Here is a 27,820-nt window from a genome sequence, read left to right on the forward strand (position 1 = left end):
GGTAGCCCGTGCAGCATCTCGTTGACCGCTGCTTTATGATTATAAAAAAAGACTAGCAGGACGATAGAGTGGAGAGGGGTTTGAGCCTGGCCCGTTTACAGGGCACAGGACTGCTGGCCCGGTTGGGTGCACGCATGCATGTATGCACGCACACACACACACACACAAACACACACACACAAATGTGCAAGGTTTGACATTGCAGTCTCTAGTAAAAATAAAAAGGGGCTTTTGTTTTTCATTTTAAATGGTGTGACTGATACACTACAGCAGGTGGCAACATTGAACACTTTGGCTTGAGAGCAAACAAGGCGTTGGTATTCAATTATCTGCGTTTGGGAATGTGAAACATCTTAATTATTGGTATTATGTGATGAAGTTGTATCCAAGGCAAAAGATTTAAAATAATACAAAGAGATAAAACAAGAAAATGTTTTTATTATTTTTGTAATACCATATATAATGCAATTGCATATCTTTGGCGAAAATAAATCTTATAAACATTTTTATGAACAGAGGTTAGCATACAAAACCAAAGGTGTACCTGTCCAACAGACATGGCAGACAACTTGACACAAACTGATACTGGGTTGGCAGCATTACTTAGTCAAATGAGGGACAACAAAAGGCTCATCATTACCATGGTAATTCATAAAAACAAAAAAAAATAAAAAAGGTCACATAATCATTAACAGATTTTAAGCAGTGAAACAATGGCCGCTTTTGACTCGTTCCATGTTTCCAGGACATCATTCGGTCATTCACCGGTTCAGAATCAACATCACATGGACACCGTCAGAACCCATCCGTTGCTACAAAAACAACACGTATGATTTACCCCCTTGTAACCCCTCTACACTTTCCCCAACCATCTCTCCCAACGTTGGTGGGATGATCAACTACACAGCAGTTGCCTGGGGAACGCAATTGGTCTTTTTTTGCAGACTTTAGAAAAAAGGTTCTAAACACGTTTGAGCCAATGAGCCACACTTCAACACATCTTTAACAGATGGCAGTACATGCTAAATTATTTGAGCAATGGCAATGCTTCATACGTACATAATAATGTTTGACAACCATGTCCCCAATATCTGAATATGAATCAAACACCAGCTGAAGGCCTGTGAAGTCATGGCATAGCATCGAAGGGAGCTCTTCCTTGGGGATGGATTCCGTCTTTGCTTTTCAATGTACATTACTTTTGGCAAAAAATTAATTCCGGAACAATGCATTAATTGGCAGTCATCGGTCCAGTCAAATTTAACGAAGTAAAATGAAGAAGAAAAATAAAATACCTGGCAGTTAAGGGTAAAACAAAAACACCTGCGCGAAAGAGAGACATTGGCAGAACTATTATCACTTAAAGAAAAACAACAGGAAAATCAACTATCAGATAATTCCAGAGGAAAAAATATATAAGTGCCCACTAGCGAGAAGGCATTTAATTCAAGAAAACTATAATTTTAACAAAGAAGTCACTCAATAATCCCATAAATTAATCATATAAATAAGTTGAACAATTAACAATTTGATCTTTCTTTCACAGCTAAATAAGACCAGTGTACGCTTATTTGTGGTTTTAGAGAACCGCTGAGTATCTCAAAGAGCAGTTCCCGGTCCGAGGCAAAATAAAATAATAAAACCTAATAAAATAATCCTTTATTATTCAGAGTCTTTTCCAAATTCCTGATTCTAGAAAACAGTGCACTTGTTACGACGAGTCCAAAAAGCTCTGGGAAACGGGAAAATATGAGTTCATGGCCTTTTTCACTCTCCCAACAGTGGCACAAGAAATTAAATAGAAATAAACAAATTTGGCACTGGACATGCAAACTATGCTAATGTCGCGGTGGGTCTACTAGCCTAATCATTTACTCTCAGAGACAAATTGTGTTTTCCATATTCTTTTGTAATGAAGCCACGGTGAAACCTAACACTTTGTCGCGGGGTGTGTGTGCTTATGTTTCAGTTCTATCTCCCATTTCACACATACTCGACCTTTTATGAAAAGCTCAAATACCGATCGCGGCCCCTGTCCCAGAGGGTCTCCTGTGACTTCCGCCCCCTGAAACAGTGCGGCCCAGGCAGCACAATGAACATCCCATTTCACAAGTAGAGCAAAGAGAAGCTTGATCGCTTCCTCTTTTTGTTCTGGGCGGAAATCATAGGAGAGAGTGTGAGAGAGAGAGCGAGAACGAGAACGAGAGAGAGGAGGGCCAGTCCGAGGCTGCCACAGTGAGTCACGACGGCTCCCGGAAGCGACATCGCGCCACACGTCCCAGTTTCCAGCGAGCCGTGCATCACATGGCTCCCCCCCTCCCTGCACCACGCTCCCACTCTCCGCGGTCCGACTTCTGGCTTTCCTACAATCCCTCCCCACCTACTCTCTCACGAGACAGTAACACTCCCCGCCCCACACCTAGAAGATAGACCGACATAATAGGCCTGTGTGTTCCAGTTCAGGGTTGAACAGGGCAATTTGCGGCATAGCGTTTAGTCGATTCTTATTATTGGGCGAAACGGGACAATAGCTCTGCTCATTTTTGTGCATGGTTCTTTGTGCATCCCTTAATTCTGTGAATGCACTGAGCACGAGAGGGAATTCAATGTGCCCTTAAGACAGCTGTGCTCCAGTGTGATCAACCGGTTGTTCAGCATAACATGTCTGACTTGAGACCTGGGTCAATTTCAATCACTCGTGTCAAGCCAACCGCCATGGCCCAGAACTCAATGTACACTCTGTCACACCAGTGTATGTGAGGTACAGTTTAAACACCTCAACAATTACCTATGCTAGCAGTGTGTGTGTGTGTGTGTGTGTGTGTGTGTGTGTGTGTGTGTGTGTGTGTGTGTGTGTTCACTTCTCGCCTTGCATAGGATGAGAGATCATATAAAAATGATACAACTAATGTTTGGAGTTCTTCACAAAAGGCAAAGACAAACATAAAAGAAAAATGCATTGACGCATTGAAAATTCATGCTATAGAATTCATACAATAGCTTACTTTCTCATGAAGCTAGGATTACCTCACGAATTCATAGCCTGGGAGTTTGAACGACTGGGCAACCGAGTTTGGCAGTGGTAGGTTTTATACTATATCTTGCTTGGTTTCTTACGTGGAATACGTCCAGGATTGTGGGTACGACTATAATACTACTCTCTGGAGTCAAACCAGTGTATACACAAATGGCACCAATAAATAAAAGGTTAAAAAGGAAAAAGTTAAGGTTATGGATTAATTATTGCATCTCTCGTAAAAGACTTGTAGATCAAGAATGCCTTTCCAATGGTAGCATGTCTCTTCAGCACAAAAGGAAAAAAAACAAAATCAAATGGCCACACCAGGAGGTTAGATTGTGTCTGTTACAAACATGCACTCATTCGCTTCATAAATATGTCCACTTCCAAGAGGATACAGGTTTCAAGGAGGAAGCATGCAACGCTTTGAGCTGGGGAACCTTTAGCCTTCCCCCCCGTTCTGTTGTCTTGTTTTTCCAGAGAAATCCTTCCATTCACGTCATCCAATCCAACCGAAGCAGGCAGGTCATTTCGGACAGGCGTCGGTGATGTTTTCTCCGTAGCCCAGGTCCCCAACCTAGAAAATCCTCCACCTTGAGTCACACAAGTCTCTATATGGCTTTGTTCTCCTCTGTGAACGATACTATTGCCATTTGTTTTTTTTGTTTTTTGGAGGACAGGGCTATCTCGGACGACGGCGACGACGACGACGACGACGACGACGACAACAACAAAAAAGGCTCAAAATGGCGATCGGATAAGGAGAAGGAGGCACACCGGAGCACACGATCGGGGGTCAGGGGTCATGGTTCAAAGGGTCAGGAGTCTGATAAGGAAGAAAAAGGAGTAAAGCAAAAAATAAAAAAATAAAAAAAAAACGAGAAAAAGGCCCTCAAAACACCCGCTATTTTCATTTCCTGCCGAGCTTTTTGCTCTTGCCGCGCTTGGAGGCCTCTGTGCAGCTGCGGATGCCCGCCAGGTGGAGCAGAGAGCCGGCCGCCTCCTTCAGCTCCTCGTCCAGCTCCAGCTTCACCTCCCGCCGCGCCCGCTTCCCCGCGGGCCGCTTGCCGGCGCCGGAGGAGCCGTTGGAGCCCGAGGAGGCGGCGTTGGAGGAAGCGGAGGACGAGGACGAGGAGGAGGAGGAGGAGGAAGAGGGAGCGCGGCGGGCCGGGGCCGACGGGCGGGAGCGGCCCCCCCGCTCCTCCCAGAGGTCCGAGTCCTCGTCGCTGTGGAAGCCCTCGCTGCCCGCCCGGCGCCGCCGGTGGCTCTGGCCCCGCTGGGGGCCCCTCTGGGGGACCCCCTCGTCCACCGAGGACAGGGAGGAGGAGGAGGAGCGGGAGGAGCAGCGTGGCAGCCCCACGCTGCCGCTGCTGCTGTAGTTGTGGTCCTGCTTGGGGTCGCTGCTCACCAGGACCGAGTCGGGCCGCGAGAGGTCCAGAGGGGTGTCCGAGTCGCCTGGGGAGGGGAGGAAGGGTGGGGAGGAGGGGTGGGGAGGGGAGGAGGGGAGAGGAGGGGTGAGGAGGAGGGGAGAGGAGGCGTGGGGAGGAGGGGAGGGGAGAGGAGGGGTGGGGAGGAGGGGAGAGGAGGGGAGGGGAGGAGGGGTGGGGAGGAGGGGAGGGGAGGAGGGGAGAGGAGGGGGGGGGAGGAGGGGAGGGGAGAGGAGGGGGGGGGAGGAGGGGAGGGGAGGGGAGGGGAGGGGAGGGGAGAGGAGTGGTGGAGGGGAGGGGAGGAGGGAGGAGGGGTGGGGAGGAGGGGAGGGGAGGGGTGGGGAGGAGGGGAGGAGGGGTGAGGAGGAGGGGAGGAGGGGAGAGGAGGGAAGAGGAGAGGAGAGGAGACGAGACGACGAGGGAAGAGGAGAGGAGGGGAGAGGAGGAGAGAGGAGGAGGGACGAGGAGAGGAGATCAGAGAAGCTTCTTTAAAGTCTTTAAATATCTTTTCACACCTAGTGGACACCTCACTGTTGTTACATAATGTCGCCTTTGTTATATAACGTTACATAATGATGTGAAGACAATGATGTTAAAACAACTGTACAAAAACACAATGCTCTTCATTCTAAGTAAGTAGAATTCACAAAATGTAAATCAGCATCTCCAGAAGTAGCGAGAATTCGGACAAAGGAAATAATAAAAAATTACATAAAAAAAATGTAGCGGTAATACGAATTGTGAGTCCATATCTAAGACAAGGGCTAATACCCCCTCTACGATGTGTGACCCCCCGTGTTACGCTGCTAAGCAGTCGACGTAGCAGTGGAACGTGTAGCAACATGTAGCGCACAAATAGGCCGCAAAAACAATGGCGATGGATGGAGTTACCGATGAAAACGGCTAACGGCCAAGACGGATACACAAAAAAACAAAAGGACATCAAGCTTGGGTCATGGAGCGGTGTGTGTGCGGTGTGACGGGTGAGAGGCGTGGGGGTCTGGCGGGGTACAGCGGGGTGCTGGCAGAGTCTTACATGGGTCGTCGTGGTGCCCTGGGGCCGAGTTTAAGAGCATCATGGCAGTGGCAGCATCAATGTCAGACTCTGGAAGAGGAGAGAACACCAGGGTGATGGGTCAGTCGCGGGTGGGGGCCGGAGACAGGGCCGTAGGGGCCGGTGGCGGGGCCGAGGGGCCCGGGGACGCTAGGGGGGGCCGGGTAGGTGGGATGGGCTGGGTGTGGCAGTAGAAAGGGGCCGGCAGGATTCCTCCTCTAATTGGCTTTGAGGGGCCGGGAACCCTGAGACATTCAGCTAATAATAAGTGCATTATCTCGAGGGGAGGGGTAAGGGCTGTCTCCTAAGAGGTGCCTAAAAAAACACACCGTCTCCTTTCTCGTATGAATGAAGTCCGTGCCCTTCATATTTACAGTTGCAGCTGATCTTTTCAGATCAAAAAAGAAGTGCAAGTCACTTCTGGGACTTTAAATTATTAATGACTGCGCGGAGTCGGAGTGCCTTGACACTCAACACCGGCAGAACCTCTGTCGTCAAGGTTACCAAAACCCTTAACCGAGTGAGCGGCAGAGAGAGAGAGAGATTCAGAGAGAGATACAGAGAGTGAGAGAGGGAGAGGCAGGCAGACAGAGAGACTGATAAAGAGTAAGAGAAAGAGTGAGAGAGATAATGCTCAGACCAAGATGACTTGAACACCAACAACAAAATAAAAAAGGACATGCCACAGATGTGCTGAGGATGAAAGCATAATGGCTGGCCTTTGGCTGGAATGTAGATACGTGCCCAGAGAAAAAAATAATAATTAATGTTTAATATGACACAAATTAAAGCTCACATCAGCGGCATCCTGTGCAGATGTGCTTCTGAAAACCCCTGAGAAAAAGTCCTGGTAGGAATAGCCCTACGAGAAGGATAATCTGTACCTTTAAATGAGCAGCCTTGGAGGAAGAGATGTCGAGGTGGTGAAGAGGCACTGTAATAAATCACACACAGACACACACACAGACACACACACACACACACACACACAGACACACACACACACACACACACACACAGACACACACACACACACACACACACACTCGCGTCAGTGCCAGTGAAGACACAACCTGGCAGAAGTCGACAATTCTGACACCAGTAGCAATTTCTCAAATAAAGAAAAGCAAAAGTGAAAAATCTCCACTCTCATGTGCGAATTCAAGTCTTGTGTAACGGCCTGGGAGACGGGCTGTGAACAGCAGGTCTTCTGTCGGTAGGAGGTGGTAGTGAGTGGGCTGGGGTGTTGGGGGACCTCGCCGTGTGTACCTGGGCGGGGAGGCAGGGGGCGTGCAGAAGGCATCGGCGGTGGGGAAGTGCTGCTTCCTAAGAGCTTGGATCAGGTTGGGCCGGTACTCGGGGTCGACGCACCACAGAGAGCCCTTTCCGTTGGCCTGAAAACAGGAGAGCAAAACAAGCACAGGAGGTCAGGTCCACCGCAACCCCTTGGAGAAAAAGCAAACAGCATAGCATCAAGCCATTTCTATACAGAGGTCATTTCATCAATCGATTTGTGTCAAATAGTCATTGTTTTTCTATGTGTCAACTCGCTGCTATGAAGCTTCCAGCATGACAATGCCTTCATGCTGCTAACAAACATAAACAACTAGACTCGCTGTTACCATGTCTGGAGACATGTTTGAATAAGCCAGTTAGTGTTGGGTCAGGAGCACTATCAAGAACGACACTCTGAGCAGTCACCCTCCCCTAAAACCTATTTTGTATCTGATGTTCAGGGCAGGCAACAGTACGGATCAGTATTTGCCAAGGGCAAATACAATTAGTCACTGATGGCTGTGGCCAAAGTTAATCCATTTGAAAGAGTTACTTTTCCCATGAAGAAGCTTAGTTGTGTGAAAGAAGTTTATATTTAGCGATGTCTCACAAATTTGTATAATTTAAATTTGTGCTCATTCAAAGATAGCGTGATGAATGTCTGAATGACTTTAAAAACATTCTGTTCTTTTTTTAATAATGAAGGTTTATTCGTTTTCTCCGGCAAAAAAAGGGGGTTATAAAGAACAAAAACAAAACAAACAGAAAAACATTGGCAGCGACTTACTGCCAATTTTGTTTTTAACATCATTATTTTCCCACATTTTTCACAATAGTGCATTCCTAGGCAAGAGTGTCGTAAAGCTGATTATTCCCTTTCTGTGGCAGTTACTTAGAAAGAAAATACGATTAACGGCAGTACCGCAGATAAGAAACTCGTCTGTCCGCGGCCAGACAGAGCCGGTGAACAGGAGGAGCAGGAGCCCGACGCAAACCAGAAAAATAAACAATCCTCACACCCTCTGATCCAACAAGGCGGCTCTAGGTTCCAGTGAAACCCAACCCGTGTTGATTCTCTTCCTGCCTCTTGACAATGAGAGTGAAGACACAGGGCGCTGATCAGAAGGAGAAAAAACGGCTCCAACACACGCTGTGGAGAAACATCCAGCTGACAGCGAATGATACCAGTGTGATCTTACCATGTCTGGAATGGCCAGGGCTGAGGTGGGGCGTAACCTTGACTCAGATTACCAGCCGGCTCGGCCGCAGGAAGGGAAGGGAAACGTAGCCATGGCAACGGAACCGCAGCGTGTTTCGTGTGAAAAGCGTGGCTGGTCTCTCATGGCTGGCGGAAGGGCTCACGCAGGGCTCACGTGGGGCACCTGCCTTTCAGGCAGCCTGTAACACGGCCATGTGTTGCTGCTGGCTGGGAAGCCGACCACAACGCCTCCCCCCATGCCTGCCTGCCGCCTACCCACTCTCACATTAAAGAAGGAAGTGTATACATATAGATGCATATGAATATATATATATATATGCAAGTTATTATCTGCCAGCACTGAGCTGGACACAACGTTACTCAACGCAGCACACACAATGCCAGACTCTGACCGCAGCTAGCGGAAATAAAAAGGCTATTCGATGTGACAAGGCATTTGGGGTTGTGAACACTCCACAACACAATAAAAACCACCTTGAGATACGTGACAATGGTGTTGACGGCCCAACGCTTTGACAGCGAAGGTCAGTGAGACGGACGTGGAATACGGCTCTTTACCGGCTACCTCCTCCTTTGTTGACACGTATGCTCGGAGCGCGTACTGCAGAGCCTTCGTCACATGCCCTGCCGTTGGCACAGGGAGGTTTGTGTGACAAGACAACTTCTGCTTTGCTCCTTTGCATCGCAGAGACTATAAGAAAAACAGGAAGTGGACACGACTGCGAGGGACCGAGACGGAAAAATAGATTCCCCTGCCGAATGCCCCTCTGTCGCATCAGTCTGATGAATCAGTCCTAGCCTGTTTTTGTACCTTATTGTAATCGTCGGGTTGCTGGGCTGCCCCGGGGGCTACGAATGTAAATCAGCCTCTTGGCTAAGCCTGGGACATCTACATTGACCTCTGAACTAAAGTATTGATCGGGGTGTACTGCGCCCTTGCCAAATTAAACGCAAGGAAAATAAAAAACGAGGTTGGCAAAAAAACAAAAAGGGCCGTCCTTTGATTATTTCTTGTGAAGAACGGCGTTTTCAAACGAGTCACGCTGCGAGCGGTGTGTGTGCTCCGACACAAAAAAAGCCAGATGTCTCTTTGTGCTGCGCTGGCGTTTCCTGTGAAGGAGGATCCCTGACCTTGAGCGGATTCCACCCTTATCGCAGCCCAGTCAGAGGTCCCTGTGGCCGCTGTCACATGATACACACTGCAGCGCTGCATCGCAGTGCGCCTCCGACACACAGATAGCAGTTCAGGCACGTAGCCCGTTGGGCCGCGCACCGCCCCAGCCAGCCAAACTATCACAACCACCACAGGAGTGTCGTTATGGTGAACACTTGCTACGCGTTCAGCTCGTTTTAGACCACGAAACCTCACGCTGCCACTCTGCGTGTGTGTGCGCGTGCGTGTGCGTGTGTGTGTGTGTGTGCGTGTGTGTTGGTGTGAGATGTTGTCCACCTACCTTGCCCAAACTCCTTTCGACCTTGCGGAAGCATTTGTTCAGGGAGAGGTTGTGGCGGACAGAGTTCTTCCATCCCGTGGGGGCGTTGGAGAAGTAAGGGAAGTGCTCCAGGATCCAGCCATAGATCTCTTTGACCGGCAGGGACTTCCTGGGGGACTGCTCTATGGCCATGTAGATGAGGAGGGAGAAGGAGAAAGGGGGCTTTGACTTGAGCGAGTCCCTTTCTCTGCCTTTGCCGTGCGCTGAAGAGTGAGAGGAAGAGGAAGGCCCCTGGCTGGCACCGTGGTCGCCCTCGATGTCCAAGAGCGGGCTGGCGCTGGTCAGCGCCTCGGGGCCCCCCAGGGTGAAGTTCTGGAGCAGGTTCTCGTGGAGCCAGTTGAGGTTGGTCAGCTCCTCGTCCTCGGAGCCCCCCCTGCAGTCCACGCTGGTGGCAAGCGGGCTGGAGGCACACTCCGCCTCGGGCAGAGTCCCCGCCCCGCAGGCGCCCCGGAGCCCCGTCCGCTGCTCCTGCATGCCCGGGAACTCCGCTTTCTTATCTGGGGACATCCCGATAATTGGACCCATTAACCCAGGGAGTCCTAGAGACGCCGAGACAAAAGGAAAACAAGACGACGAATGGTTAGCGCTCGTGGTAAACAACAGTTCGCCCGCCTCAGTAATAGTCGACGACGGAGCCCCGAGCAGTTCCCAGCACTGTTCTGGGGTCTGCGGACCCCGCCTCCCCTTCACCACTTAAGAGGATGGAGAGGCCCTCCACGACCTCCTCCAGACTCCAGACAAGGAGCTCCGAGCAGATCTCCCCCTCAAGAGACGCGTACCAATTGAGGGGGGAAAATCTCGACGCCCACCCCGGTTTAAGCCGACCGCTTGTCGAGTGTCAACGAGCATTAAAACCGTTTGTGAGGAAGGAAATGTGGCGGTCACGACTGCAATGAATTGAGTGGAGGGCCTGTGTCTCGCTAAGTAGATGGCTCTTTAAAAGGGCCGGGGCTCCACCTGCTTCAGAAAACTGGTGGGTTGAGATCCAGACCTGGGGGTCCTAAATCACTCACAAGGCACTAGGTGACTCAAGGCTCTCTGTGAGCCTGAATAATGAGTGGCAGGGACCTCAGTGAGAGAACCTCTTAAAATGAATCAAATGGGCGGAGATACTTTGGTGGGACTGCATTAAATCCTGTGTTAAACCCAAAACCCCTTTTGCGAGGACAATAACGACAAGATGTAGTACAACGGTGGGTGTGCTGGATCTCCTTATTGGGATTAGACGTATCAGGCAGGTCTGTGAGTGGATAAAAGGTTGACCTATCGTAACTTTGCAAGGGCGACTCGAAGATTTGACCGCTGCGAACACAAAGGCGAACAGGAAATGGGTATTGGTACAGCAAGTGATGACTTGTATTTACTTTGGAACCCTGTGTGAGGTGTATGTTCACTGCAACAAGAAAAACCATTTGGGAAATATTGTGTAATGCAGTGATTTTGATTCAGGTTTTCTGTAACTGTGAGTAGGTTAACAGATTGATTTATGATTGACTAAGGAAACCTCTTGGCAGAAATTACCCTTATTACAATCAATTGTGTCACAGCCTCATTAAAAGGAGGCCCATTGATATTAATAAATGGTGATTGAAAGCACCTTGTACAAACCACCAAGCACATCGCTTTAATGAAATTAGGAAACAATGTTGAATTTGAATAACACTGCAAGTGTATTCAACAGAAAGCTTACCAGCTTTTACCGCAAATGTTAGTAATCCCGTGTTTTTTACGAGTGTGTGGTGTGTGTGTGTGTGTGTGTGTGCGTGCATGTGTGAGTGTGTGTAGCGCAGGGTTTTAGTAGCTGCCCTACTTAATAAACAACTGACATTCATGTTGAAAATGAAACAAAGAAATCGGTCTTCCATTAATATTTGCTCAATTATTTGCAGAAAGGAAAGATGAAGAGATGCTTTGGCAAATAAAATACCGTGGTATACCAGTAGAACAGTAGTTAACGATTGAGCCAACATTAATAGACTTCTTCATAATGTCTTTGTTATAATAAAGTCATGTCAATAATAGCCATTGTTCAAAATGGTATGGCTAAATGTATCATGCCTCAAATTTCACTTTGTTTCATGTTGGCATATGAATAGGGCTTTTAAGACTCATAATTTTCATTCTTACTAACTTGGAAAATAATTAGGCAGCCAGTAATGCAATCAATTATACTACAGTAAATATTGTTTAGTCATGGAAAATTCAGAAATTGAGACAGAACCAGTGTAAATAAATTAGATGCAATACGTTATATTAACCAATATAATTGATTGATCAAAAATCTGAATATAACATGGACCATAGGGTATTTGGGGTTCGATTTTCCCAAGAGGCTAAACCATAGTTTGGATGATTCCAGTAGCATCTTCCAATCCCACACCATGCAGCCGGTGTGCTCTTACACACTCGCTCAATGAGGCCGGGAGCACAAAGAGATTGCTCCTCAGCTCGGCTCAAAACAAGCTTTAATCTATGCCCTCCACGTCACCATGACAACCACGCCATCCCGTCAATTAAGGGCAGATATCCGCCCGACAGGAGAGTCAATGGGAAAATGAGTAATCCATCCCGGCTGGCTGTCACACAGCGAGCTGCCGCCCTGTAGCGAAATGCTCCCGTCGGCGGCGCGGTGCGGTGGCAGCAGATGCCTCCGTCTGGGGAGGTCTGGGGATCAGCGTTGGGCTGGGCTGGGGTGGGGTATGGATGGGAGGAAGGATGGAGGGACGGCTGGGGCTGGGGCTGGGGCTGGGGCTTGGGCACAGGCTTGGGGATAGGGATGGAGGGGGGGGAGGGAGGGAGGGAGGGAGGGGAAGGGGGGGGAAGATTGTCTTTTCACCAATGCTCCGACAAGAATTGGGTCAAATTCTAGATGCAGATCGCAGCGCTGTTGTTGCGCTCCTTGCACACGCACTCCATATACCTTGTGCGTACAGAGGTGGTGGTGGTGCAAGATGGAGCTCTTACGGAAACATATGGTGTGAATACCATGAAGTGGAGACGTTTCCTGTGCTTTGAGTTTACAGCTGTTGTGTCTTTCAGATCCACTCTGACACAGCCGCACCTAAAGGGAAACTCCCAGATTTGTTGTTGTGACACATTTGCTTAAAGGCCAGCTTCAACTGGATGTGCACTCAAGGTTGATAACGCAACCAATAGGAGACCAGATACAAAAATGAATCAAATAACAACACATGAAACTAATACTTAAAGGTTCAAACTGGATTCCACAAACAGGTCAAATTCAACCCCGCAACTTTTTCATATTGAGATGAATCACTCAAAAAACGCAGAGCAATCAGAGAGTTCACACACGGAGCATGAACTGTCTAGCGCAGTGAATGTTAAGATTCCTCTCAGTTTTCATAACAAAAGTGGAAATCTGCTCATATAGCTCTGGCCCCAAGTTAAATGTACAATTACAATAATGAAACGTTTGGTTCCTGCAGTGTCCAAAGATGACCTAATGAAATCCACTCTCCTGGACTCAAAAATAAGGACCCACTTGTTAAAGATGAGGTAGACATTGTTGCTCCGGTGAGATGACAAAATCCAAATTAAAAAGAGCAGGACTAGGGAAGCGACTTAACTAAAATGTTACGCTCTGTAGGAACCACTTTTACTCCCAAGGAATCGCATTAAAAAAAGTGAGCGCCAGAAATAATTTCCATTTCAATTATCTGCATGGCCTCTTTAAGTCGCTCCTGCCATCAAATCACCAATCGTATAATTAGTTATCGGTTTTATAGCTGGAAATGTAAGGGACGCCCCTGTTAACAAAGCCATAACCGTTGGTCCTGGGACAAACCAGCATGTAGCCATGCAACTGGGGCCTCGTCTTTACCTGACACTAACCCCCACCAACCACCAAATCACCTCCAGCAACCGGGGTTGGAGGTGATGACGGAGCTGTAGTCTGGGGCCGTGGGGGATCCTGAGGATACTTATCTGAATGGCTTCCCCCAAACACTCATTTAAATATCAAAACGTGGGCGTGGGGGGAAAAGGAGAGCGAGACGACAGATAAAACAAGGGAGCCCAGCATTCATCCAAACACGGCGAGGGCTTTTTCACCCAGATTACTGATGCTCAATTACCGCCGTGCCTGCGCTATCGTTGCTCTTATCAGAAAGCATCAAAGAGCATGGCGGCAGGGGGAAGCCGGGGATAATGGGGCACTAGTGTGTAAAAAGTGCGGGGGGAGTCGGAGCTAATGAGTCGCATTGGCCTGTTGACTGCCGCCCATCCATGAAAATACACCCGAGCCTCACTGCCGCTGACCCCAACAGGCTAATCTGCAAGTTAAAATAGCTCCGCACGCTGCCGCCGCAATCATATTCATGTGCAAACAGGCAGCCTCAAACAGCAGGTGCCAAGGCACATCTCACTCCCTTTTCAAACTGCTCTTTTATCCGGTGAAGCACTTAGCCTATTAAAAAAACATAGGCATACAAAGACACAAGGAGGTGATCTTTAGGCTGCATTCAAGCCTCCGCGTCGAATACACAGGGGCGACGCGAGGGAAAGCAGTTGATAATAGCGGCCTTAAAGCTACGGGTCGCGGTTTAGATGTTTATTTCTAAAAAGGCACTGTACGAGACAGCATACCGGGGTACCGTTCTAAGCATCTGTGCTCAGTTGCCACGGCAGCCAGTGCTGTAAGAGAAGCAATTGTGCACGTCTGTGCATGTAGAGAGGGCCTAATGTGGGGAGATCAATACTGGCGGAAAGTGCTGAGGCCAGCAGTCTGCTTCGCATTCTCTACAAAACCATTTTGAAAAAAAGCGCAGGGAGCGGCCAGCAGTGACCTGCGTGCCTTGACACCGATAACCTATTGTCAGTAAAGCACAGCCCGGTCCCCTTATTTATCATATCTACTTTATACCTAAAACCATCAATCCGTGGCCACGTCTTTATCACAACCAAACCTACCTTTTGGTATGCGAACATATAAAACCATACCAAAACAAAGTGTGCTGCTCAACAGACAACTCGCAGTGCTACACAACATTTCCCGGCAATAGGTTGGTTTGCAGTGACGCAGGTGAGCTTGTGACACACCCTGTTCACGAGAGCTAAAAACCAGTTCACAAAAACCAGTTACACCTCAGTATGAGATAAACAAAGGTGTGTCACAAACCCCTTTGGCAAGGGCTGCCATTTGGGAAGACAAACTGAAATTAAGTCTGCCTGAAGTCAATGCAAAACGTTCTTTGGGTTTGAATAGTGGGGAGACGGGAGGAGTCCCTGGGAATAGATAATGGCAGGAGGTTGGAAATGCAAAAGCATGTCACCCAAGTAGGGAGACACTTCACACAGCTCTGCCCCTTATCTGATCTTGGGAGACCAGATTACGACACAATGGTAGTAGTACATGCATACTACTTTAACTTAAACAGGCTACAACCAAACAGTAGCACACATTAACAACATACAAGTTATTGTCTGTCCCTCTCGGCCACACAACACAACACCACACATGACTAAAGGAAATAAATCCAAAGTAGCAAGCCATAGGGGATCGCTCGCACAAAGACATTACAATTGGTCCCGGGCATGTGTGGCGTACAAAAGGCCAGTTGTTTTTGCCCTGGTAATGTTCAGTAGCGCTCAGTATTCCCCTCACAGTATCAAACAGAGGAGCAGGAGGGGAAGGAAACACCTCCGGTCTGTTCATTTAGCAAAAACAAAATCAGACAGACTACAGACCCAGACAGCTCCACTCTGGTACCTTCGAGTGTGGGGGACATTCTGAGAAACGTTTGGCTTGTAAGTTGTAAAAGTGTATCTTGACTGGGTTGGATGTTAAAACTTGAAAAAAAAGTTTTAACAGGCTTTCATACGTCTCCGAGTTGTATTCTTGTGACAAGCATTTAGCCGACTTGCACATATCTCAAACAGACACCTCACTAAATATGGATCCTGGCAACTCTAGGACGGACCCATAACCCCTTGACAAACTAAAAGGTACAATATTTGATATATTTATAGAAATGTATATATGGCTGTCGATGTCCCTGTATCTCTCTCTCACACACACACACACACACACACACACACACACACACACACACACACACACACACACACACACACACACACACACACACACACACACACACACACACACACACACACACACACAGCCTTCCAAAGTACAAGTCAAGCCACAGCCAACCCTGAAACCTTATCTCTTTGGGTCATGTGGTCAGAGTGCAGCGTGCAAACACTCCCCACCACTTGAGAGGGCAATGCGGTACGAAGCCCCATACACATTCTTACATGAAGAACAGTAACACAGGGACCATTTTGATTTTGTTTAGGGCTAAAGTAACATCACATGGTTCACGCCTTCCGAATCACCACCCTCACATTATTGCCACAATATGCTCTATATAAAAAAATTGTACTCCTGCCTTCTGACTTAACATTAATGACTCGTAAATAAATGATGGTTAAAACTAACCCGGAAGGCAAGTAAAAAGGGGGCCTTAAAAACTGGGTAAAATAAATACCTGGTGTATAACAAGAAAAGCAAGCCAAACCTACAACATAATAAAGGTTAGGTGCTCAAATATTCATCAAATCAGTGCCAGTACAACACAACAACGAGCGTGCAAGTGTCAACAAGGACACATGTGCCGCTCGGTTCTGTAAAATCTCACCGGGGCACACAGGGGAAAATCCATCGGTCCGCACCACTCTATTTGCATTCCTTGGATGTTGTTGGATTTTCCATCATTGTGGCTATAATAACAACAAAATCGAAATAACTGTGAACGCGTAAAGACTGGTAAACCGTGAGAGGGTCACCACCTGCATCACCAGACAGGGATTTTATTTCCAGCCATTGTAAAAACAGAAACAGAAGCCAGCCTTCGTACTGGCGGCCCGGGTTCAAGGCCTGCATCGCTGTTTCTGCTCCAGTAAACTTTACACAATACTCGCTTATAGGATGGAATTACAGAGAGATGAGCACCCAGATGTTTTCTACAATGGAAGTCCATTTTTAGTTCTCGTAAATTGCCCTTAAGTCACCGCGGCGCTTTGCCGGGATTGCTGGCCTGTATTAGATACATCATGCTCCAATAACCTGAACATTGGATGAGCCCTGGCCAATACAAACCGGAGTTGGTAAGCCGTCTATTGGACACAGTTGTTGTCATGCCAACCGCGATGCGCAATAGGAGGTCTCTCCTTAATACAACACAGTACAGCGCTTATCCCATAAATGTTTTAAAACGTGCAGCTGATGGGCTTTCAAACCGAATCCCCAATCTCTAGCTCCTGAGCTGGATTGAAGCCGGGGTTCTGCGTTCGTCACGTTACAATCTCAATAAAGTAAACCCTGTTCATTCAGCTAGGGGTGACCAGAACAAAGGCCCATTGTGACAACAGTACACAGACGTGCCTCCCAGGCACAGCCCGCACCCAATCAAGGAAACAAGCCCGTTAGGGTCGCCTTCAGTGACGTCTGCTCATAGGAGGGGGGAGAGGGGGCACGTCTTCGGTCCTCCCGCTTAGGAATCAGACAGGCAGAGGGGGACAGTTATGGGAGGGGGGGGGGGGGGGGGGAGAGGGGGGAGGTCCCTGATGACTCAAAGCACAAGTCTTACAACCATTATGGAGATGTGAATCAAGAACTGGAGTAGAAATGGCGCTAGCATCATAACAGGAACGCGCGCAGAGAACGCTCTGCCAGAGAGTAAACTCCCCACCCAAGCAAGTGGTTCCTACTTAGGGCTGAATATCAGATCATTAGTGAACAAAGTGAGTCGTTTGAGGCTGGTTAATTATTAAGAAATGTTGATCTTTACTTTACTACTAATATCAGCCATACGAACGGACACGCCGGATAATAAGATGCACAAGAAATATCAAAGGCCCGGGAATACACCTCATTTGTGTGAGTGAGAGTGAACTCTTTCGTATATAGCGGCTAGCTAAACATAGCAAAGAGGAAGGAAGCGCACACATTTGGAACCAAATAAAATAGGTGTTCAATTTGCCACACCTATATTTCAGTGAACTCTTGACTCCGGGTTAAACGAAAACACGGGGGAGTGTACCTCCTGTACCCTACTGGGAAACCCCCATTCTACTGCAAATCAATCTGGCCAAAAGATCTGCTAATGATAAAATAATTAGAAGATGCAGCTGCAGTCTTTCAAGGTAACTTTGTAAATAGATGACCTCAGAACATCTAAAGCAGAAGTCAGAACTCAAATTAGAAGGCATACGAGAATAGAGCGTGGGTTGGTTATAGGCCAGGATGGATAGCCGTCGGACACGTTTAGGATCTGAGGCCCCAAAAGACAAGGGAAGTGCAAGCCAACCATTCCGACAGGCATTAGACCCTTGAGGACAAATAGCTGGTCGAAAAAGACCAAAACACCAGCCAGTTTAAAATCCAAATGATAAAGGAAATTATCCTCTACTGAAGTCTGCTAATCAAACTTTAAAAAAGTTGTATGCCAACCCTTTTTACGAATACAAATACATCTTTTGTCTAATACCTGAATATGTTGTGTAAGTCCTCCCTTAGAGGCAACACAAACTCAGATATCCTTGTCGCGAACAGCATAAGCATTCCCTCGATGGTAGCGATATCCTACTTCGTCCATATTTAGCCAAGGTTTTCCATTGACCCTCTTTTTCATGTATATCGTATACAGCCACACAGAATTAAGCTACATACATCAACAAATCAGCACATGCTGTAATATAATGACCTTTGTACAAGGTCAACAGAGCAACCAAAACTATGGTACAAACAGACCTAAAGATACATCCTTAACAGTTGGCCTGCATCTGAACTCATCGAAACACTGTTTTAACAACAACAGGTCAGTAGGTTATAAAGTGGTGCTGGTAATAACTTTTCTTTTTGGTTCAATTATAAAAAATCCCTAGGTAACTACTGTGGGCTATTTCAGCAAACCCAAAAGGGAGCTTCCCAACGGAGGTCCGACTAATGAGTGCTGAACTCTCTTAATGAAGTTACAGCAACAGTCGAAATGCGTGCAGAGCGCAAGAGAATTCAGGGAACGGAGGCTAGTATTTACAGTAGGGTAGAGTACACAGTGTGCTGATAAGGCTGGGTAAAGGGCAAAATCTCTCTGGACTTTTATTTTCACCCTCCAAAAATGTTTTATTCATTTTTTTGGTCATGTTCCACAATTGCAATCATTTTTTCCTTAATGAAATGTGTGTGCCCTTCATATTTGACAAACATGCTGCACTTTCAACTGTTCTAAAAGGAGGTCTTCCAAGAGGTTGGTTTTACCTACATCCAAGTACCTGCATCAGGCATTTGCGTGATGCAGCTTATGATGATCAACTGTATTCCAAGAATGCCTTTATTGGGCCTATGAATGCTAATTCTAATGTCTTCATCTAAATGACAAGCCCCCAACCGTTGGATGAGAGATATGCTGTGGGGTTGCCAACAGAGAGTGTCTACTGATACTGTGTCTGATGAGATCAAGTACAGACCAATATTTCCTGATTGTCAATGATTCTACAACTAGTAAACCCAAGCAAGTTGATATGATATAACCAGCCAAGGACAAATAACAGTTAATCTCAAAGGGCTTCCCAGGCCATATATGATAAGAAAATACTCCCTTGATTATCGAGAGAGAACTAATCTGCCGAATTATTCTGAACGCCAAATATATAATACGTTTTCTATAGAATCTATTTGTGCATATCTATCAAAAATTTGAAAATAATGAAATAGGCCAATTGTAGTGGTCATGCAAAAATTAAGGTTTTAAGTCAGCAAAGTCTGGGTTCTGGGGTTATGATGAGCCCTTATTTATAGTAATGGACGCCAGTAAAAGTAAGCATGACCTGATCTATTCTTGGAGGTAAGAACCCTCCCCACTCTGCAGGCTGGAGCTCACAAAAGCATGAAGAGAGTTGGATACATGCTACGGACACAAACAACAACAACAGATGGTTCAGACCATACGTTGCGGCAATGAATTTCATGCAATAAAAGAGAGACAGGTTAATCACTGCTGCTGATTCTTCTGTATAATCCCCATTGTTTCTGAGGATCTCCGCATAAACATCTGTCATGGGATACAGGATGTGTGTACAACTGTCCAAATGGAACAAAGTCCTATACATAAAACTGTTATGAAAAATTCGGGGAGCTTCAGTTACTGACCCAAAAGAACAGGAGGCATTCAGTCAAATTATAATATGTTTGAATATTGTAAAATATGCATGGAAATAGCTGCCTATACCAAAGTAAAGACCTGGACAGAAGTATCCAAACCACAAAATGAGGGAATGTTTATAATATGCAACATAATAATTCGCAACATAGGATGACATTTCCGTCAACTGTCAGAATGGATAGTTGTATCAATGTTGAGAGATGTTTTAGGCTGAATTCTGTATCTGGGACAATCTTGTTATAATCCATTACATCATATGCTTAGCTAGCTAGCCTAAGTGCAGCTTCCTAGGCTTCAATGACGCGGATATCCAATGAAACAACTTACTATTAAAGAGTAGGATGTAAATCCATAACTATAGTGCGTAGACCCATTGTGCATTGTATGTGTTATACATTTAAAGTTGGGCAAGTTACTTCGTTCTTTTTATTAATCACATCCACTCTTTATCACGCGGCTCCTGAAATATGCAGGGCTTTGGTGGACCCAACTGTAAGCAAACCAGCAGTCGTTATTTTGAACACAGCAAAGCTCACACACACACTCGACATATAGTGGAGACATTGTATTGTACACAGAGCTTTGTGGGGGACTTCGCGTCCACCCCGAGTTCACTAGTAAAGCACCACTTACACAACGCAACGAATGCCATTACTAACATGTTATGACGTCGCCCATTGTGCAACTACTCCACACAAACAGATAGGTTCCCCTTTCGAAAAGTTTCACATTTTGTCAACCATTCGTTTGGACAAACGGGGGGAATTCAAAGGCAACGTCAACTTATCCCAACCGAGCCCATGAGAGCGAATGTCAAGCTAGCTCAGCGAGTCCCGACGTTCAGTACCCCCCCCCCCCCCCCTTAACACAGCCACGGTGTGCTACCCTGGTGGTTCACGGTCCACGGTACGAACGTGTCCGGGTCTAGTCAAGGAATACAAGTTCAGTCAATTGAAAGAGTCATGTTTAAGAAAGCTCGAAAGGAGAGCAGGGCTTGTTGGCCATGTAGCTAGCTGGCCACATGCTGTCGCCTGATCTGCCATGCTGGCTGATCCACCAAAGTCACTTGACCACATTCACCTACTTTCCGCTTATTCGGAAACCAACGCAACATTCGCGGGCCCACGTTATTTGTCAAACGGCGAAGAATATATGTTGGAATACTCACGATGAAGCGCACTTTTTCGTGAAGCGGTAGCGCGAAAAACAAAAGTGAGTGCGGGCTATTGAGATGTCTGTCTCGCACAATGTCAGAGATCAGATCAGCAGCTGCTTCCTCCATGCACGCAGCGCGCAGATCACAGCGCGCACAGCAACGCTACCAAACCCCTCGCCGTAGCCATGGCAACAAACCCACTCCAGCCAATGAGAACCCCTCCCATTCTATATCCCCTGGCAACTGCCGCAACGGAGAAGCTCAGCGAGCGCGCACGCCATCCTACTTTGCAACGTGCAGTGTGTGTGCTGTGCATCGCTTTCACCTTTTTTTTCCCCACCAGATGCGAACGGCTTCCACAACAAATCAGTCGTTCTGTGCTACTTTTTTCAGGGATAGTTATGTTTAAAATGTATTCGTACAAAATATGGTTGGGAGTCAACGAGGGCCATAGATTGATATTAAGGGGCCGTTTGATATTTAAACCCTGTAAGTAGGCTACTAAACAAAGCCACGTTTATTCACACCAATAGCCCAGGCGTACATAAAGGACGGGCTGGCAGTGGAACCACACCCATATTCATGACGTTGACGGACCCTCCTCTGGGCCCCTTCTAAAGTAAACAGCGATTCTGCCAAATTCATCTTTGCTGCTGATAGCAATTACAATTTCATGCGACTTATTTGCAGTGCCAGCTACAAAAATATTCGAACCAGATACATTAAATGACAGACACCACTATGGTTATTTTTAATTAAAGTCTAAACAGAAGTTGCATGATCAACCTGTTCGGTAGCTGATGTTTGCATGGGAGAATTTGCTTTCCTGCTGGGGGTGTTCTCTGAGTTCAGCTGTAGAATGCAAGGTGACTTCACACCTAACTGTAATATTCACAGAAGGGTGATGCCTTACCACTCCACGCATACGACAATCGGCCGTAACTGTATTGGGATTGTTGTCAAGTCTCCTCCATTCCAATATGCATTCATTCATTCTAAATGTTTACACACCATTTTTTATTATTACTGGAAACATGCATTTATTTTACGAAACTTTGTCAGTGATCCTCTTTTGCCCTAAACATCAGTAAAGCAGACTGTTATGCAGATTGAATAATGTTATAAATGTCTCTATTGTGTGCCTGCATAGTTAAATATAAAAAAAAATAATAATAATGACTCCTCCAAGCTGCAGAACAGGGTTCAAGTATGATTGTTGTGAACAAGGTAATGGCATCATACGCACGGCCATCATTCTCTGCTCAATCCGATCTGCTTATTCACTTTAACTGTGTTTGCAGGTTGCCCTTTTTCCCCCACAATTTCCATGCACAAAGACCTATTCTTAGGCCCAACAAGCGTTATAGACTGTGCCCCATTTTCCTTCCAGAATCACTCCTCGGGATGATGAAGTTGCATAGCCAGCAAATGAAAGAGGCGAGCTAGAAACAGCAATCACCAAGGTAACAGAGCCGAGCGAGGATGCCTTGGAAAGACAGACCCATTAGTCTCTGTGTCTGCAATGGTTCTAATCTGATTTCAAAACCGTTAGGCCAGAACAACCTGCCCCACTGCCCACCATCACCAGTGTTTATTATTGAAGACCACGACTACGATCACATAACACACAGTCCACACCGGCCTGCTAATAAACCACACAATTCAAAATGTGCTTTTAATTCTGTAGCATGAATCCACAGCAAGAGAGAAAGGGAAGAAGAAGAAGAACCAGATTAACACGTTCAGAGTAAAAAAAAGTGGTTAAAAGATGCAGTGGAGCCAGGGATAATGAATAAAGCGTTTCCAGGGAAACATTTAAAAAACAATGTAGAAGAGACACGGCAGTGTGTAAAGAGGGTTTGATTTTGAATAATTAAATTATAGACTAAAGGGCAAGTTTGTTCAGCGCAGTTAAAGTGGCAGCGGCTGAAGCAGAGGCGAGGAACTGATGGAGGGCGCTGCGAGCGTGCATGAATGAGGTGGCGGTGGCGGCCTGCTCAGAGTATGCAGCCCGTGGTGGCACAGTGGTCAGGAGGCCTGCTGCTTTAATGGTCCATAAATCTGTGTGGCCTGGCTGGTCCGGTGCCGCCCCAGCGAGACCCTCTCATGCAGAAAATGAATCAGGCCATTTTTTACGAAGAGCAAGTGTCGGAGCTGTGCTGCCGGCGAGCCGATAAGAGGCTGCGACTCGCGTGCGGCACTCCATTCCAGCCCCGGACTCCAGCTCATAAACCTCTCTATTAGTGACAGCTCCTGTTTGTTTGATGCTCCATCCTTTGCTTCCTTTGCAACCTCCCTTTCTTTCTGCTGTTCCCTGATTTGGTCCCTCCTCCTCTTCATCACCCTGTTCTGTCATGGCACCTTACTAAACTCTGCGGAACAGGCCACTGACATGAAGCCTCTCGGGTGATGGAGAGGTTGAAATGAAACAAGGCGACAGTTAAGCTGTCGTGTTCTGCTTGAGAAGGATGGCTCAGCGTGGTACAGTGGATGCATGCCCTCTAAATCTGGCTAATTGTGTCGCGTACACAAACAAATACACAAGGCTGGGATGCAATGCTGAATTTTATTTAATATTTGAAGTACAATTTAAATATTTCACTTCACTTCTGGTTTTGGAAACAGTAAACAGCAAACATATAGTGAATACGTTGTCCTGTGATTCACTGGGCCTAGTCCATGCCCTTCAACAGCTACCCGTAAGTTATTTCAGATGCTGACCCACTATCTCCAGCAGAGAGGATGGGTCTCCTGCTGGAGACATTTCTAAACTGATAAAACGTTTTTTAAACGGATATAATTAATGTTGAAATGCATCGATGTCTTCCTCTAACTGTTGCAAACAAGTCGTTTTGCAGTCGTGAGACACTTAAGTAAATAAATGTTGCGCCAGAAGATCAGAAGTCAGTAAGCGCACTGACTAGAACCGGTTTAAAGAACAAACAAAAGAACTGTTCCTTTTTAACAAGAACAACAAAATGTTGTTCATGTCATGTTCAATAGTATTGCCAAATTGCTATGGAAACACAATATTTCCTGATGCCCTTTCTAACTGAAAACCAGGTGTGGTTAACTTGATTTAAATGCAGGCAGCACCTTTTTCTGTTTTTCTGGTTTGTTTTCCCTGGAGGTGCTCCTGTGTCTGGCCGCCTGTTTATATTCAATGGCAGAGTGTTTGCCTACTGGAGTTCTTTGTTTGAAAGCCCTTTTTGCTAACCAGGCTTTATGAATTGTGTCAGCAGTCTATAGTTGTCTCTTATCTCTAGCTTGATAAGTGCCTCGGTTTTATGCAGAGGCAATGCCATTCTTGATGCGTCTGAAGAGCAATGATTGTCACGGCCGCCAAACAAATACGCAGTAATTTTGTGTTGATTCAGCTTATTTGTTGAGTTCAGATAGGTCAGATATTGTGCAAACACTGTAAAGTATCAGTTATTCCCCACACATACTGAAATGCAAGGATCTTAAGGTAAAAAGTCAATGCAGAAAAACATTTCTGACTCTAAAAAGGATGGATGAATACAGTATATATCTACATTATTACAAATTACTGTTATTACTGTTAAGAGCAATGCTTAGGAAACCGTTTTAGTTGTTATCAGACCTTGCAGACGATAAATGCTGTAATCATTAAAGCATCACAATTTATGCAGATAATTAATTGGTAAAATTTTTCCTTATTGTAATTAATTCCTTGAAAAACTCAACCAAACACAATTGAAGGTTGCTCTTTTCCCCTTCTTTTAAATTCTAGCAGCAGTTTTTAGGTATTATGTCTGCTTTGCCTCTATTGACCAATGTGATTAGCATTTCTTTGTTGTTTTAAGCACAATAAAGCTCCATGGGTCCCTTATAAAGCCCTGCAAATGGCCCTGCTATACAACACAACGCACAAGGGGCCAATTGAATTAGGCCATTGATCTTGGGGTGTGCTATTGCCAAGCTAAATTTTGTTATTCACTCCTAATGACTGCTCCTTGCGGGCAAATGAACAGTTTCGGAAGTCAGTTAACCAAGAGGCGGAGTAGGATAGCGGGGAAAACACAATATTCTCTATCCCTAACCATCCCATGCATATTTAAAAACATCATTTATTAATTATGGGTGGTCATGACCTGTCTCCAGTTGAAGATTTGACCAACGCCCTCACTGCAAACCACGGCAACCCCGTGCTGATTATTTCTTACATCTACACACCCCTCATCTTTCATCACATCTTAATTACCCTGCTATGTCCTCGTCACAGAGTCCACGTTATCTTCCAGGACAATAGTAGCCTTGTGGCTGCAGAGACGTTGTTTGGCACCATCAGCTCCATGGTTTATTACGCCATGTGTGAGACTTAGCAGCGCTTCAAAAGGCAGGGATGGTGGCGTGTGCATGCATGCCTGGACGCCCCCACCTGTCTACCTGTGCATGTCTGAGTGCAGTGCACAGTTTTCACTCTATAAACTCTATAAAAACCACCAAAAGGCAGCTTCCATTGAAAGAGACCATTTGACATTATCATCTTCCATGTATCAAATGTTACATTTACATTAACATACCGATTGCTGCATGCTGGGAGTTGGCTTCAACTCGTGATTGGTATTTCTTTGGGTGGTCGGTGTGAGAGAGGGCTGTTGGTGTGTACCGTTGACGGCACAGATATCCCGCTGTCTTCTCTGCGTCCCCGGGCCCATAATGGAGTTAGAGTGACCTGGAGCTGGAGGGCGGTGTGCACCCCTTGCCGTGTCTATGGGGATCCTGGTCGTGTGGCTGTAAGTGGGCACAGGGGCTGCCCTGCCTCCCTGTGCCTGGCTAAGCACGGGGTAATGAAGCATGGTAGAGGACAGGGGAGAGAGGAATGGGTCATGGTCCCTGTTTTCCGATGCAAACAGGGCCGCCGCTAATGACGCTTTCTTCTATGGCCGTCGCCACGTTTCCTGTTGTTAATTGTGGTTATTGCTGCGCCTTTGCTTAATCGCAATCACTTGGTGCGGTTCTTTAAACGTGGAGGATGTCCACTGACATCCTGTCCCATTTTGCTCTGCTAATGGGTTGACTGAGGATGTTGGGCTTGAGTCATCTTCCTTTCTTACCTTAAAGCAATTGGTTGTGCACGGCGTGCACACCTAAGGTGTCTCCTCAAGGTGGACGCGTTCTTATTTTAAAGGGTGACTCGACTAATAGAATAAGAGGATATTATCCCACTCTGGTGGAGACTAAAATGTGTAATAAATATTAGGATCGTATTCTTTTCGGGTTGAAGGAGAATGTCATCACAAGGAATCTGACGGAGAGGAATCATTACCGCTTACGGAGCACAGAGAACCAAACGGAGTCATCCTTGGACTAGAGACCTCAGACAAATCTGATATCTCTCAGGCTTCAGATTGCCTGTGTGCATCAAGTGACCCATTCCTAGATGACACTGGGCTGGGTTTCAGCACTACACTCCTGTCCTGGAAAGGAGAAGGTGTGATGTACTTGTTCCAGGTCTTACAGTATTGGCGCAGGCTGTGTCCAGCTTTATGGACGTTGGGCTCCATGCACCATCTGTGCCCAACCTGCAGTGGCAGTTTCAGTCCCGTGAACAAGGACCAATGGGGGGGGGAGCTGAGAGAGATGAAGAGAAGGAGTAAAGGAGAAAGAGGAGGAAGAGGGGAGGGGGGGGGTTGCCTTTGTGTTGCCATAAAGCTGTTTCCCCTTCTCCTAGCAACGGCCTTCCATTTCCTTAGTTTTTGGGCCGCATGGTTCTCCTGTTCACTCGCTTACTCTCACTCTCTCTCTCACAGACACACACGCACACGCACACTCCCCCTCTTTCTCTTACTCTCCCTCATCCACTCTATCTGACTCTCTCCCCCTCTCTCTCTTTCACTGTCCTATTTATGGTAATAAGCCATCTGCCCTCTCGGTAACAGCCGCCCAAATATGGGCGGGGCTAGAGGGTGCGTGTGCAGGGGCTGGGGGTCTGACAGACAGGACACTGAGACAAAGACACTTATGCTGTTATGTCTGCCGTTGTCCCAGTGGATGCCTTCAGACATATGCAGGACTAGAGAGAAGATGGTGGTTTGGAAACAGGTTATCCACGACTCAAAATATCTCCATGAGACTCAACGCTATGCTATACAAGGAAGAGGTTATTTCAAAGTTTTAAATCCATCAATGTGTGGGCAGTCATTTTGACACAATGAAAACGGTAGACGTCTGGTGAGAGAGCAGGAAGAGGAAGTGATTGCAGTTAAACGAGACTGTGTCGGTCAGACTTGGCGACATGGAAGACTGGTGGGCACAACAGCCAATCCAAAGGCACTGGTTCTCAAAAGACCTCTGTTGCCACTGGATACTCGAAGAGTTACCAAGCCAACACATGTTCCTCACTATCATATCATCGACATGCTGTGTTATAACACGGCAGGTTGCATTTGGGTTTGTTTTTTCTTTCTTACATGGATAATGTTATCCAGTCCCATTGGTTTAGATATCCTATAATAGTAGTAAACGTAAAAATTTTCGGGCCTGTAGGCTAAAGTCTTTTTTATTATTATGAAAAGTGTTTATGGAAAAAAAGCTCAACTGCTCTAACAGATAAATAATGTAATAAATCCCTACAAGAAGTCACCTATTGAGTAGATAAAAACGTGATACTACCCCATACAAAATAATACTAGGCGATGTATAAAAAGGAAGACAGTTTTTTTATTTATTCATAAAAAGGCCAACCATAATTCCCTTTAGTAAACTCCTTAAAACAACGGTGTGTCCTTAGATAACTCTAGAGACATGACTTTTGACTCCTCCCCTCGTAAGGTCAACGGCCACTAGCCCTAACTGTCAGACCGACAAACCCCCAGATGGGTTAATGGCCACCGAGCCACAAAGCACAGATGGCCCCACTAGTGTGGATGGTGGCAGTCTTCAGTACATGAGGTAATACATTATAAAGGCCGGCAGATACAATTGAATTAAATGTGCCAGGGCCAGAAATCAGAGTTAGATCAT

General features: G+C 46.5%; 1 protein-coding gene across 1 annotated transcript; it reads right to left on the reverse strand.

Annotated features, from left to right (window-relative positions):
- Window positions 1-418: 418 nt before the first annotated feature.
- foxn2a (forkhead box N2a) lies at window positions 419-20,993 on the reverse strand. Its single transcript, XM_030378948.1, has 6 exons — window positions 20,843-20,993; window positions 9,449-10,026; window positions 6,770-6,894; window positions 6,385-6,434; window positions 5,483-5,551; window positions 419-4,474 (listed from the first exon to the last, which is right to left on the reverse strand). Exons 2-6 carry the CDS (start codon window positions 10,010-10,012, stop codon window positions 3,930-3,932), a joined length of 1,353 nt encoding a protein of 450 aa, XP_030234808.1. The 5' UTR covers window positions 10,013-10,026; window positions 20,843-20,993; the 3' UTR covers window positions 419-3,929.
- Window positions 20,994-27,820: the final 6,827 nt, after the last annotated feature.

This window comes from Gadus morhua, chromosome 15 (genome assembly GCF_902167405.1).
Source record: "Gadus morhua chromosome 15, gadMor3.0, whole genome shotgun sequence".
In the NCBI taxonomy this organism is placed as follows: domain Eukaryota; kingdom Metazoa; phylum Chordata; class Actinopteri; order Gadiformes; family Gadidae; genus Gadus; species Gadus morhua.

Excerpts from the sequence above, each read along its gene's own strand:
- foxn2a (XM_030378948.1), bottom strand. The coding sequence starts at position 10,012 with ATGGGTCCAATTATCGGGATGTCCCCAGATAAGAAAGCGGAGTTCCCG. Across the intron at positions 6,895-9,448 it reads TCGAAAGGAGTTTGGGCAAG|GCCAACGGAAAGGGCTCTCT; the intron begins GTAGGTGGACAA and ends TCCTGTTTTCAG. Across the intron at positions 5,552-6,384 it reads CCAAGGCTGCTCATTTAAAG|AGTCTGACATTGATGCTGCC; the intron begins GTACAGATTATC and ends CTCCTCTTCCAG.